At 37.2% G+C, this 14,991-nt stretch overlaps 1 protein-coding gene across 3 annotated transcripts in view; it reads right to left on the bottom strand.

Moving 5' to 3' along the window:
• Positions 1-14,744, bottom strand: part of RASSF9 (Ras association domain family member 9) — a 28,956-nt gene extending 14,212 nt beyond the window's left edge. For 2 of the 3 annotated variants that reach the window (XM_035342226.1, XM_035342217.1), the window contains exon 1: positions 14,460-14,744. In XM_035342226.1, coding sequence (XP_035198117.1) covers positions 14,460-14,506 — 47 coding nt within the window. In that variant the 5' untranslated portion in view covers positions 14,507-14,744. Of the gene's footprint in view, positions 1-14,084; positions 14,311-14,459 lie in introns of those variants that run through there. The other variant, XM_035342235.1, reaches the window with a different exon arrangement.
• Positions 14,745-14,991: the final 247 nt, after the last annotated feature.

The raw sequence follows: 14,991 nt of genomic DNA, 5'->3' as shown, positions 1-14,991 counted from the left end.
CCTCTGGGTTTGTTGATATCTTGCTAAGTGAAGAAATAAACACCAAGCATTCTGAGGCTGGGTCTGGGCTGCCAGAACATGAACAAAGTGCACTATACTTAGACCAGTGATAATAAGGTAAGTTGAATAAGGTAAGGAACATGATGCAGACTAGTAAATGATAAGATTAGTAGTGTGCGCCTGCAGCCCAGAAGGCCAACTGCATCCTGGGCTGCATCAAAAAAGGTGTAACCAGCAGGTAGAGGAAGGGGATTGTCCCCCTCTACTCTGCCTTTTTGATACCTCACCTGGAGTACTACATTCAGATTTGAGGTCCCCAGCACAAGAAAAATGTGGACCTGTTAGAGACAGTCCAGAGGAGAGTCACAAAGATGATCAGAGGGCTGGAGCACTGTTATTAAGAAGGGCTGAGAGACCTAGGGATGTTCACCCTGGAGAAGAGAAGGCTCCAGGGAAGCCTTAATGTCACCTTTCAACACTTAAAAGGGGTCTTATAAAAACAATGGAGAAGGACTTTTTACTCGGGTAGATAATAATAAGACAAGGAGAAATTGTCTTAAACTAAAAGAGGATAGATTTAGACTAGACATTCGGAAAAAAATTCTTCACTGTAAGGGCAGAGAGGCACTGGAACAGATTGCCAAGAGAAGTTGTAGATGCTCCATCTCTGGAGGCATTCAAGGCCAGGCTGGATGGGGCCTTGACCAATGTGATCTAGTGGATGGCATCCTTGCCTACAGCAGAGGGTTTTAAGTTAAATAATCTTTAAGGTCCCTTCCAACCTGAGCCATTCTATGATTCTATGATTTCATGCTACCTTTCTGATACATCCTGGGCTAAAGAAGACTGTTATGATTACCTCCTTGTGAATTTTTAAACACAGAGCATGGCTCAAACAATTCTACACTTGATGACATCATATGGGACATATGCAAACCTCATTCACACTGAAAGAAAAAAAGTCCAGATGGACTTGATTTCTTTTCATCAATTCCCCAAGTTTAACCGAGGCTCAGCAAAAACCTCTTCTGTTCCTTACAGTCTTTTCTTTGTGACTACCTATTGTCATCACTGCTCTAGCTGCTCTAGCAGCAGCCTGTGGCATATTTCAGATCATGGACACTGTACTCTATGATTCTGAAAAGGAACATTGAATGAATCATTATTTTTATCTACTGTTTTTAAAACAGCCCCACACTAAGCTCATCCCCTAAATATACAAAATTGCTTGCTTACATCTGCCTTAGGCAAATTATGATCCTGAATACTATTTTTACAGCTAAATCCAGCTTTATAGGTTAGCAACTACAAGACTTATAAATTCATTAAGTGAAATATTTATGTATATAAGTATATTTGAGTATTGCTCCCTGAGATAGGTCATGTGCTGTCGGGTGAGAATGAATACCAATGCAAAGATGACTGAAAGTGGCAAGGAGCCAGGAAAGGAGGTTTAGAAATGCCCTTTCTGCAAATGCAAGCCTTTGGATCTGCCCAGTCATCCCATTAAACATTATCCTTAAAGCTCCCCTTTATTATTTCAAATCTGTCCCATGGTGTATTGTAAAATTAAAGAAAGCAGGTACCATTTTTTCAAAAGATCCAAAGCCTAATCACATCAGCATCCCCAAATCCAGCATTTGCTATTTTTGCTTTCTTAATTTTTGTCATTTAATAATCTTTCAAAACACTTTATATATACTTATATAAAATACATTTCTTATGTAAATATACACACAAATATCACATATATATTATATGATACCCTTATATATATATATATGATAAGATACATATCATATGTATATACATATATATATAATAAAACCTAGTTTGAGTATCTCTTTACAGTTTTCCAGGAGTGAGAATGGCAAGATGAGCTTCAATTTTCTTCTGTATTTATTTCAATAAATTTTGCAGACTATGGAACTCCTATTAAAGTATTCTGTGTGATCTTCCCTATTTACTTTGCTTTCATTAAAGTATATTGAAGGTGTCTTCTCAAAAGGGGTTTTATCAAGACCTCATTTAAAATCTTTTTTTTTTTTTTTTTTTTTTTTTTTCAGATTTCTCTCTTGAACTTTCTGAAACTTAATTCAATGACAAATGTGTTCCATTACTTACAATATTTGAAGAGCTGAAAGGAAAAAAAGGATGAGATGATGAAGTGGACTTACAGAAATCTATAAAGAGCTAAATTGAGTAGTAGATACATAATTATGCTAACAAGAAAAGTGACCAAAGCTTTTTCAAAAAGAAACTTGAAGCATTTTACTATCCATTAACAATCTGGGAGACTTGTGCAGCTTATGCTTTCAAGTAATTTTCTAAAATTGCCTATCAATGAATGCTTCAATATGTACTTAGTCAGGGACAGGTTGATGGGGTCTGTGAAATATCACTGCATCCTCTCTGAAGAAGAAGCTACTGAAAAAAAATGAAATAAATTGTTAACCCTACCAATTGGGCTCTTATCTAGCCATGGATATGCTAAAGATGGCACAGAAGTTTGCAAAACTAGTTCTAGACAGCTGAACAATAGAGATGGGGAAGGCAAAGAGGGAAGAACTGTTGTCTGGAATCAAGGTCAATGCTGGATCATAAAGATCAAGAAGAATGGGAAATTCTCTGGATTAATGTAAAGAAGAAGCTGTAGATGTGAGAGACAGAGAGAATGGTGTCTGGTAGCACATACACCATTTTTAGCTGTGAGAAGAAGGAAGCTGATTGCAGAGGGAAAATATTCCATGATTCATATAAAAAGTTATGTGAATAAAATATTCAAACTTAATCATGACCTAAGCCCAAAGTCTCTTCCAGAACCATGAAGAAACAGTAAAGAAAAAAAAAAAAAATCATAATCTGTTTTTCAACTTTCTTTCATATGTTCAGTTTTTCTTTTCCTTAGCTAAAATTTTTTGAATCCTCTTAGAAATATCTCTTCTGTATCCAGCTGGGGCCATCTCACTCTAAACCATGAGTCAAGATGAATTATGTCATAAAGATAAAGGCCTTGGAAAACTGTCTGAGATAACAACCCTGAATTTGACTGAACACTTTAGGAAAAAAAAAAAAAAAAAAAAATTCAAAAAATTCATGCAGCTGTAAAGATGTCACACAGAGATGTGTCTGTGGCCAAAGACTAAGGCAGGTCAAAAAATCATGAGGCTAGTTTTACAAGACACATCTCCAACAGGATACTGATTATCCCAAGAAGGCTGTGACTCCAGAAAGACACCACAAACTACGTGTTGTCTTCAGTTCACAAGAAGGCAGACATGAGTCAACATTCAAATTAATCTGATGTTTCTTTACTTCATGTATCCAAATGTCTTTGCAGCTAGGGATCCTTTCAACATATGAGCAATGTGGATGACTTTATAGTTTAGGGAGGATAAAAAGACAGTTTAATTCTAGTAAGACACTTCATAAGCTGAAGGGATACAATGGTGACAGCTAAATGAAGGCATTCTTCCTTCTGCCATGAGAACAATTCTGTTGTGTTTGGAGAAACATACATATTTAGAAGTTTTCCATGACATGTTCACATTCTGTTTAACACTTCTCCCTTTAAAAGGACTCCTGTAGGTATTCAGTTTAGTAATACGTAGAGGTATTTGAATGCAATCTACAAAAATGTCTATTTCTGTACATATTATTTATATGTATATGATGACTTGTAATATATCTTATTTAATATTAGATATAGATGATACAGGTTAAATCTGTAATAATGTATGTGACAGCATATTTTATTAGCTAAACATATGCATTACAAGATCATATATAACACAAATTGTCGTATGTGCATTTTTATACTAAACATGGGTCTACCATGCACCTTAATAAAAAGAAATATGCTCAACAGGCAGTCAAGCACTCAGAAACTTTAAGCATCACAGTTAAAGTTTTCCATGCTACTTAGTTCAACCAACACAAATTAAATTCAGCATATCCATAGTTAGGTGCCTTCTCCCCCTTACATCAGAGCCATCTCCTGAATGCGTGCAACAAATACTCAGTTTTGCCAGAGTCACAGAACGTACTGAGGCCTTATTGGCACTGAGTGTTACAACTTTCAGGTGCTTTCCCTGTTGCTGAAGTTCATAATCCCCTCTTGGGCACCTAAACTTCCACAAAAAGCAACATGAAGCAATTCAACACCTAACAGAATTTGACAGCATCAAGTTCAGGAGGAACTGACCTAAAATAGGCAGAAACAGAAACTGAAGGGTAGAACTTAAATATTTACAGTTAGTCTACATTCAGATGTTCACTGCGTAACACATTACGAAGATAATTAGAATAACAACCAAGAGTCTGATCACCTTCTCCCAGTAAACCCTTCAACACAAAGCTTTGTCTTTCTCTGAGCTACTGTAAGGAACTCGTACAAGCCAAGACAAAATGGAACAGCTTCAACAAGAAATACTGAGAGAATTTCATTTTAGAAAACTTGACAGGACTTCCCTGACAAATACATGTTGAAGATGACAGTATGGGTTTTTTACAAGGGTGTTCTGGCCACTGGTTCACCTCGCTGCAGTTTGTGTGCCATCACACATGCTCTGAACAGGGCTCTTAGGTAACTCGTAGCTGAAAAAGGTGAAAGACTAGTCTATTCTTAATTTTTTAAGGGTGTGAAGGAGGTACATAACTACAGTTTTCAGGACTGATGTGAGATCTGATGGTAGTACAGGTAGCTGGAGAATGCTGACAGTTAATATGCTACTACTGAGGGTTTTAATCATAATTTAATGGACATCAAAAATTTTAAAGCTAGTCTTAAGTGACTACAATGAGATCTAGGTATCAAAGACTCTTTCATAAATTTAACCTTAATAACTTACTTTTGTTCAGTATGTGTCCACTTTATATCTTCTTTTATGTATGGTACTATGCTTTACAGAAGAAAAAGATTCGATTTTTATTACTTTTTTTACTATGCCTTTTATCACTAGATATTCAACTGCTTCATAAACTAACAAATTACTTAATTTATCGTTGCATACTCTTCTATAGATAGAAGATTTAATCAGAATTAATTTATTTCTGAAGAATTAATTCTTCAGAAAGAATTAAGCCAAACCATTCACTTGTTTAAACTCCCAGTATGGTTAAACTGAACTGATATCTACAGAGGTGTCCAAAGGAGGACATCCCTAAATTTCCTCTGCTCAGCCCTTGTGCAAAACTGATTACAGGACATTACAGGAATTATAAAATGACTAACATGCAATGAGTAACCACTTCTGTAAACTGTGTTTTTTGTGACTTGACTAGCGTCACGTAGGAATTTTGTGGCGGGGCAGGGAATAGCATCCCTTCTATTAGGATGGTTCTCCCTTAATCATACAGTACCCATCTATAATTCACCTCTACATTCACTATTCCCTTTATAATTACTAAAATGAATGGTGCAAAAGATGGTTAAATAGGTGTGCTACAAGGTCTGAGTACGCTCTACGAAGATCTTCCCTTTGAAAAATGATTGGGGTGGAGCTCAGCTCATCTACTTTTAGCTATTTAAAATGTAGATGTATAGTTAAAGATAATTTTCTGACCTTCCTCTGTAATCAGTGGCATAAGATAGGTACCTCCAAAGGGTTGACTAATCCCATACTAAAATGGATGTCTAAGTCTGAATGAATTACCTTCTGGAAATGTTTAGATGTATCCATTAACTGCAAAGAGCACTTAGATGAATAGATACCTAAATGTTCAATGGCTAAAATTGACTAAGATGAAATTCACGTTTTGTGCTTTACTGTATACCTGAATCTTATGGACAGTCTGAGAGTCAGTAAAACTAAGTACTGTGACCATCCACAACTGCAGTTCCAAAAATAACTCAGGTCTTTGTCTGACACCTGTAATGGCCTTCAAGAGTAAATAAACATGATTAACTATCTACCTAGACCTTAAAGTATGAGAACCAGAAGTATGGTAAAGTGCAGGAAAGTCAATATCAATCCTATTTTTTTGTCAGGAGACTGGATATGTTAAAACAGGATACTGTCAGCAAAGTGGCCCTGAGAGATACAGGCAATAATCAAGTTAAACAAGCACACTTAGTACTTTAACAATCAGTACAGAGGAAGTCTGTCAACAGGTAATGTCCAAGTGAAACAACAGTTCAGCACACCAATTTGCCAATTCTTAAGCCAACAGCAACAAGAGTAGCTGAAAATCAGCGTATGATCCTGCATTTATAAATATCACTAATCAACACTTTGATCAGTAAACAGAATCCAAATCCGATAACTTCGAAATGAAGCACAAAATGTCATCAAAACTGTGTCTTCACTGTTGCTCTGATTTGTTGTTGTTGTTGTTGTTGTTATTGTTTAAAGAGTTTTAACAGTGGAAGCTACTCTCAAAATAATTAATATTATTTTGAATTTGGAGGAGGCTGGAGAAAAAAACTAAGATGTTTCCTATGGATGAAGGAATCTATTAACACAGAGTAAATTGCAGGTTCAAGACCCAAGGGCAGACTGTCTTAAAAATGAGTAATCCACTCAAGTACATTATTCCACTGAAGTCATTCATCCTTACAAGTTAAATTAAGGTAAACATTTTTATAACTTAACAAAACAAAACTTGTTGTAATAGATTATTGTATTTTTATAAACTTGACTTTGCCCCTGAACAAGAGAATGTTATGCCTTTTCATATTTAATTTAATCCTTACCAGTTTTGTATTATTAAAATAAGGGTAAAATCAATATCTTGTGCTTGTCTAGAAAGCTGATTGTATTTTCCATTATGATGGGAAATTCATAACTCATAATTCTTTACAGTAATGAATGAGAACAGATGGGGTGGGGAATAAAGAAAACAAATTAATCACATTGACAGGTTTTACCATCAATCTATCTCCGTATAAATATATCTTCCTTTTGCTACTCAGCAGCTGTATAACAAATGTGGAGAAAAAAAAAAAAAAAAAAAAAAAAAATCTGAGGAAAGAATCTGAGGAAAACAGAAGTTTACATCATCTACAAGTTTACAACATAGGTTGATAGCCTATTTGATATAGGTTATATAGGTTGATAGAATCTCACTTCTAATACTAATGTTCAAAAATGTATGTCTAGCAACCACACAAGCACCTAAAACTACAAATGAGATGGCTCAAACTAGTAGATGCAAATGTATTCAGACAGACAAATATGAGAATGAAAGTCAGGGAAAGAGAAACACATTTTTAAATAGCGTATATTTGAAAGGTCTGCCAAACTTGCAGTGGAAAGTTTTCTTTCAGGTGTAGTGTCTTTTATTCCTCTCCATGTGATAACAGAACTTAAGTTTCATAGAATTAAAAATATAATCACAGGACGACTTTATTATCTTTACTAGTGAAGACCTTCCATTCTGATTCGGGGTTTTAAAATTTGCCTTTCTTTCCCCTTGTTCACCTCACAAAACCACCTCACTCGCCACAAGGCATATCTAAAATTATGAAAAACTTTAAACCGTTGAAAATTCCTCAGTGAATTATGTGAAATCAAACCTAAACAATCCACTATGTATTATCATTTCTTTGTGCGGCAGCCAGCTCTAGTGAACTGTACAAGGATTAGAAACAAGGAACTCCCCGATTTTATTCATACCTCTCCTGCTAACTTGCACACTCTGCACCTCTATAGAATTTTTCACTGTCTAGTCATGCCATACTTATTCTCCTCAGGCATGTAAATATTATCACCTAAATTACAGCTAAGGAAAGCTAAATGTGTTTATCAGTTTTCTGAAGTCACAAACCAGTCAGCATCATTATCGCTATTACAACATGTGCTCCTTAAGTGCACATTTCTGGATAGGCCAAGACAGGAAAAAGAGACCACTTGGTGATTACAAGCACTCTGAGGTTCCAGACAGGTTCTCAATAGTTTCAAAAATTGTTTTCTTTTGGATAAGGGTCTCCAAAATGCGTAAATTTAAAAATCATTGTTTGGCTCTTAGCTTTTATGTGTAACATATGTGCATGAAAAAAATCTCATTTTTATTGTAAGAATTTCACAGTTCCATGGAAAATTTACAGTCCTTGGGAGGTAAAATGGCATCACCAGAATTTGCATGACAACTATACTGCACTCATTTTTAACTATTTGTTAATGGGAGACATAGGCATGGAATAAATGATAAGAATGAGATGACACAAACTGATGACAGAAACTTTCAGAGAATTCTGTGTGATGCTTGTCTGTAACATAGTGTTTTAGCTACCCATGAATTACACTAAACTCTGTTTGATTAGTACCTACATTCTGTATAGGATGGTTCTGACCTTGGTTCAACAAATTAATTAAGTCATATATTTTTCCTTCTAATTCCATTTAGTTGGTCACTCTTTCTTTATGTTCACCATCCTGAGCCCATTTTATTCTGTTTTGTTCTATGTGATGGCTTGTGAAAATGCTAGCATAATAACATTGCAGAAGACAGCAGAAAGTTACCATCTTTAGAGTATCATAACACATAAAAGAAACAGTAGAAGCAACAATGATAACTCAGTTACATATGCATACAGCTGGGTACCAACATGTCCAACATTCAATTCCAGGCTTCACTACACACAAATGTGATTTTAAGCAAAATAATAATAATAATAATAATAATAATAATAATAATGTATCTTGTATCACTCTTTTTGTGACCATTAATTTTTATCTTCATATTAAATACAGAAGCTGGAGGAACTAATTCATGTTTGTACAGCATTTGTGCTGTCAATGCTTGCAAACAATAATGTTTAAGATCATAATTTTAAGTTGTTATTCATCATATGAAAGCAAGAAAAAATAAGATATTCTGAGCCTTAGCATCTACCTTTGTAGGTTAATCAAGAGGTTCTAGTATGTGACTAATTTTTCTTAAAGTTATTAGCTTTTTAAAAAAGTAATTTCCCATCTGTGAAAACCTACATCTTTCTACTGAAATCATTACACTTAACAACATATCTGAGCTTTTCTCCCTGCATGGAAAATATTAGCTTTGCATTAGTAAAACAGAAAATCGCCACTGCCCAGCAAGATTATTCTTCTGTATTACTAAAAACATGTTTATTTTTCTGAAGTATGCTTTACAGTCAGCCTGACTGATTGTACACTGTTTTAGCGTTTCAGATTAGCTTCAACTTAACCTAAGTAATGCTCCTTCCTTAGATAGTATAGTATTACATACATCTATTAGTCATTTTATTTACTCCACTGGAATGAACTTGCTGTCTGCCCTCCCAGAATAGTAGATAATTAACTCTTTAGAAATAAGGTTAGTGTTCTGCTAGACGAAAATCTCTTCCTGAAAGTGAAGTGAACAAATATGTACAAAGATTACTAGAAAATGTATGCAATCAATTTGACCCTTGAGACAAAGCTGACAAGTCTGACCAGAAAATAAATTACAATGTATGAACCGCAGCTCAAAGAAGAACTTCTTCTTTGATAGCTCACTAACATATCTCACATTCAAGGAAAAGTAAAAGTAAGAAGTGTATGTTCGGCCATTACCAAAGATACATCACATTTTCAAGTTAAAAATTGAACACAGATAACACCACTGATAAAAAATAAGCTTTTATCCCCCATTCCGTGCACCCCTTCTCCTCCCTTCCATGTCCCCGTCCCCCCCCGTACCCCCCTTCCCCAACATACCAACATACCAAATGCCTAGTAGTTTTGGATCAAAAATCACCCTTACAGCTTCACATAGACTTTTCTTCAGGTATGCTTATCCAAGAAGAGTAGTATTAGACATCTCACATGATCCTTTACATGAGACTTACAGAGTGGGTCACACACCGTTCATTCAGATAAGCACCTGATCTCCAGTACAGTTTCCAGTCCAAATCTTAATGCTGAGCAATTTCAGTTTCCCTTCACCAAGGCTTAAAAAGTACAGCAGCATACTCAACTGTAGAGCAATAGAAGTGTTCTGTATAATACTCAAATCACTGTGCTAACTAGGTACAATGCAAAACTACTTAAAGGGAGGGAGGAAGGGAGGGAACATGGCAATGTTAGCTCAGTATCACATGGATGAAGTCTCTAATCTAATTCATTATCCTACACTGTAATAGAGATTCTGAGAGAATAATTGAATGTTACTCTCACTGAGGAGGGGCATCTGACTTTCAGAACAGAAAGAACTCCAGCTGTATCTATGTGAATGATATATATGGTCTTTCTTTCTATGTCTGAACCAGAGATGAGATTAATGAGATGCAAAAAAAAAAGACTAGGCAAAGTAAATGATTGTCTCCTATACAGATGCACTATGCTACCTGTTGTGGCACTGAGAAATTGATCGTAAAAGGTGGAAAAAAAATCCATAATGAAGAGAAGAACAACAAATATATTTAAATAACAGGTTTATAATACAACTTCTTCATCATAAAATAGCACTGTGGGTTCAGATGTGTAGTGTTGTCATACATGTAGTTGTGATAAACTTACAATCAGCATGAATTACACTGGCAAAAATATTTCTCAATCTATTTGTGCCTAACAAGATAGCCCTGCAGAATCAAGGACAACTAAGTGAAGATAAATTCTCTGTATGTTCTCCCTTTTGGATGGCTACTTTATTAGCCAACAGTTTGCATGGAACTATATGGCTTTGACAAATTTGGGTAAGGTTTCTGTGAAAAACCCAAGTGGCCACAATGAAAAAGAAGCAGCAATGGGATCAGCTATTGTTGTGAGATCACTGGGTAGGTTAGACAATGATAGATCCAGATATCCCTGATATGATGGGTAAAGTCTGAAATATTTAAATGACTGACAAACCTAAAGACCCATTCCCAGAAGCGACCAAATCTAGCACCGAAGTGTAGAGGAGTCATAATCTGACAGAAAACTAATGGGGCATAGATTTGTCTTCTACTTAACAAACAGGAAATTGTATACAATGTAAAACACTGGTATACAAACACAGTAAGCATTTATGTTTTGTATATGTTGCTCATATTTGGATAGAGGATTTTGTCTTTGTGTAGATGTGTTAGATCAATACTAGACCTTATCTGCAAAGAACTCAGACTATGTACCTCAGCCTTCGGCTGAGCATTTCCTCAAATCATACACTTCCAATCAGTAGTGTTCTTAAGAGCTCTGTATCAAAATTTATCCTCTTGGGTTTATTCATGTTACTGAGGCTTAGTCCTGCAGGAAACTGTCCCTTTTCCTTTATTGCCTTAGAGGATACAGCTGTCCCTACTGAGCAGAGTTGGATTTGTAGGTGGGTGGGGCATGGCCTTGCTACCTTTTGGGCGCATTGTTCTCCAAGGGACAACGCTGACAAGCACACACATGCTCTGGAGACTATAGTTATTTATTGATGAAATAGGAAGTTGAAGAATAGCATAAAAACTTACAACTCTTGGAAAAAAATATCAAGATACCACCCTCTGGCCAAGAAAAACATTCTGGGGCCACTTTCCTAGTGGCTGCTCCTCTGAAATCAAATCAGGGCTGACAAACCGAGGACTTGTGTTGTCTCTCTACTGAGCTAGAATTCAGCAGCCCAAGAAGAGTAACAGCAACAGATCGTCCAAATACTGGAAGCAGTTCAGCACAGGCTTTGTCTTCCTCTGAGGTTTAATCTCAGTTTCTTTCTGTAAATGTTTATGACATCACAGCCAATATCCCCCCCCCTGTGTCCTACTCAAATATTTCATACATACAGGTAAAATTAGAGTAAACCCTTTTTTAAATTCTGAGTTCTTTGAGATAGAGACTGACATTTTATGACCTGGATGTGAAGAGTCTACTAAAAAACAGGGCCCTGATCCTGTACGGGGACCTCTAGGCAATGCTGCAAGACAAGCACTAATTACAGAGGTGTCATCTTGTTATCTGAGCAAATGACTCTAACTCCTTCATTTTCCTTCTGGCTCTTGTTCGAACTGCCTTTGCCTCCTTCACTAAGCCATTTAACTTAGTTTTATGTCCTCCTACTGTAAACAGAGAATTACTCCTCATTTGTTTATCTCCAGCTGTTATATTTGCATGTAGTTAATGGTCATTACATACTTCCATAGAAAAAGCAAAATGGGAAGAAGGGCAGGAGAAGAGCACTTGCTCCTCCTGTACTCCCTCTTTATGCAACTTTTTTTTTTTTTTTTTTTTTTTTCTGTTACGACTGATTTTCTCAAAGCAATGGACAAGCACTAGACCTAATGAACAAGTCAGTAGATTAAATATATACATATATACGTGTGTCTCTTTTTGGTTCCTCTTGGCAGGTATGTAAACTAAGGCAAGAAAATGAGCCACAGGTTCTAGCTCCCCAGCTACTGCTTTTGATTTTAAGCTCACTTGACTTCCTTTTCAAGGTTTCAAATGAGTTGGCAAAGAGAATATTTTAATGAAAAAAATATTTTTTTCACAGTTCTTCAGTCATACTATAGGATCCAATTAATAAATGGATAATCAAAGTTTCACTCTCAATATTCAGTATCATGTTAGCTTTACATTCACCAAAAATTAAATATTTGAATAGAAAATAGTTTCAAGAATTATGTATTTTGCTTTTTGCTTGATTTAATTTCCCCTCAGTTCCCACCTTTTCTGTAGTCACAAGATTTTCAGACCCTTCAGACCCTGCTTATTTATACTGCCACAACACTTCTTTGCCAGTAAAGGCATTCATTCCACACACACCCCCCCCTTTTTTTTTTTTTTGGGGGGGGGGGGGGGGAGCAGGAAATGAGAAGAAAGTGCTAGGTGTTCACAGTAATGGTTCCTTTGGTATTTTAATTTTTATTGCCTCTTAAAAGCTTTGGATTATGACTTTCTTTTCCTGAGGAATAGAATGTCACATCAGCAAACACAGTGAGATTAAGGCAATTAGTCTGAAGATATTTTACTAGTTCAAAAGAGAAACAAATTCACTTGAGCAACATGGAAGTATTCTTTGTGATTTAACACAGTTATTAGGTAACTGATGTCAGTAGCAAATTTTCTATTTTAATGGGAAAAAATTTTCAGGTTTATGTAAAAGCAATTTCATGTCAAAGTTCATGTCCACCTTTCCATATCTTCCAACATAGAGTGGATCCCAGTTTGAAGTGCTTCAGAATATTTCTGTTTCTAGACCTATTATCAAAATATACTTGTTTAAGCAGTAACCTATGATACCAATAATTCTAAAATGGTATCTTTTTGAACCTCAACTGCTACAATCTTTTTGATTTATGTTCTGTATAATGTATTAATATTTCCACGTAATCCCACCCCAAGAATAACTTTAAGTATATCAAATGGGAAATTCAAATGTTAAAACTTGCCCTTAGGCAAAATATATATATATACATATATTTATGTGACTTTTTAGGGCCCAATTATATTCTCATGGGAAAAGATTTACCCCCATGTATTCTTAAATATGACCTAAATTTCAGTCAAAGCATCAGTCAAAGAATGAAGAGATTACAAATAAGTTTTGAGTTTCTCAGCAAGTCAAAATTTCAGTGCTGTTTCTGTTCAATTTTATCTAAAACAGGTTTAGCCACTGTAAATTCCATAGTGTCCAAAGTAGCATATTCACTCCAAGCAAACTTAAAAAACTTTAGTGGCATCCTACCACCTAAAATGATTACATAACTCTGCTCTACGCTTTTTTTTTTTTTCCTTTTTATAGTTCATGAGTGTAGCATGTAGAAGTATGCAAAATGCGAGGGTCAAAGTCCCTCTAAAGAAACTTCGCAGGAGCCAACACAGAGACCATAGCTGTCACCCAGGACATTTTTCTAGGAAAAAAAAAAAAAAAAAAAAAGGCACTCGAGTTCAGCTCAGTCTAAAGGCTAACAAAGAAAGCCTTCACCTTGCCGAGCAGGAGGACGGGGTTGATGCTTAGGGGCTGCAGATTTCACTCCAGTGAGGGAAGGGAAAACAAGCGACGGAGGGGCCCGGAGCCCGGCGCCCCGCGGCTCGGCCCACCGCAGCCCTTCCGTGAGAAACTCGGGGAGTTTCTTCCCAGCGCGGGAGAGAGGCGCCAGGTCGCCCCGACCCTCACCGCCGGCAGGATCCGCACGGCTGGGCCATCAGCCTCGCCTCCCAGCCCCGGCCGAACCTCACCTTGTTAACACGGGGGGCTTCAAACGTTCGCGTTGGTTAACACGGTATACGTTCAAAGTCAGGAAAAGCTATGTTCTCCTCAATGGAAATAGTTCCCAGAACTCAAATGTGCCAGAGCCAAGAGGGGGAAGAGTCAGGGAGGATAGGGTAGACTGGGAATAGGGACCCTTCCCCCGCACACGCCGACTTGGTGCCTCCGGCCCGACTCCCGCTCGCAGGTGAGCCCCAAAGTTACAGCTCCCGGCAGCTTCGTGGGACCGGAGCAACACATCCTTCCCCCAGAACCAAAAAAAAAAAAAAAAAAAAAAAAAAAAAAAAGTGTAAAATCCATCCCTGAGCCCCATCCCTTTCCCTCCGCGTATGCACGCATTTTACCTGTTTTTATGCCGGGTTTTTAATAAATTCCTTCCAAAGGGAGCCATGATTCCAGCGGCAGAAGCATAACATCAGCGATCCTCAAACAATTCGAGGGTGTTCCCTTCTCCCCTAATTTTTTTCCCTGAGCTCCTTCCAGCTTGTTAATAGTCTCTGAGCGTAGCGATGAGCTGGAAGTTGTGCAATTTACTGCTAACTTTGAACTCCGGCTTGTTGCTGCTCCTGCACCTTTGGAGTCCTGCCCAGCTGCAATCTTGAAGGAGGCGTTTAGGAGCAGGAAAAAGAAAGGGGGGGGGGGGGGGGCGCTCGGGGACTAGTAACGGGGGGGGGGGGGAAGGGGGAAGGGGAGGGGGGAAGGGGAACACACACTTGCTTTTGTGATATGAAGTTATGCTCAGAACTTGCTAAACTTTCAGCCTCGTTACCCTCAGGGCACCAGCCAGCAAATGGGAGAGAAGGGGAACTCTGCAAAAACACACAACAAAAGGATTGAAAACTTTCCCCGGGAGGCTCCAGCCACTTCAGGTCAAGT

Source organism: Oxyura jamaicensis, chromosome 1 (assembly GCF_011077185.1).
Source record: "Oxyura jamaicensis isolate SHBP4307 breed ruddy duck chromosome 1, BPBGC_Ojam_1.0, whole genome shotgun sequence".
Taxonomy (NCBI): Eukaryota; Metazoa; Chordata; class Aves; order Anseriformes; family Anatidae; genus Oxyura; species Oxyura jamaicensis.
This window is presented reverse-complemented; position numbering and strand designations above follow the sequence as displayed.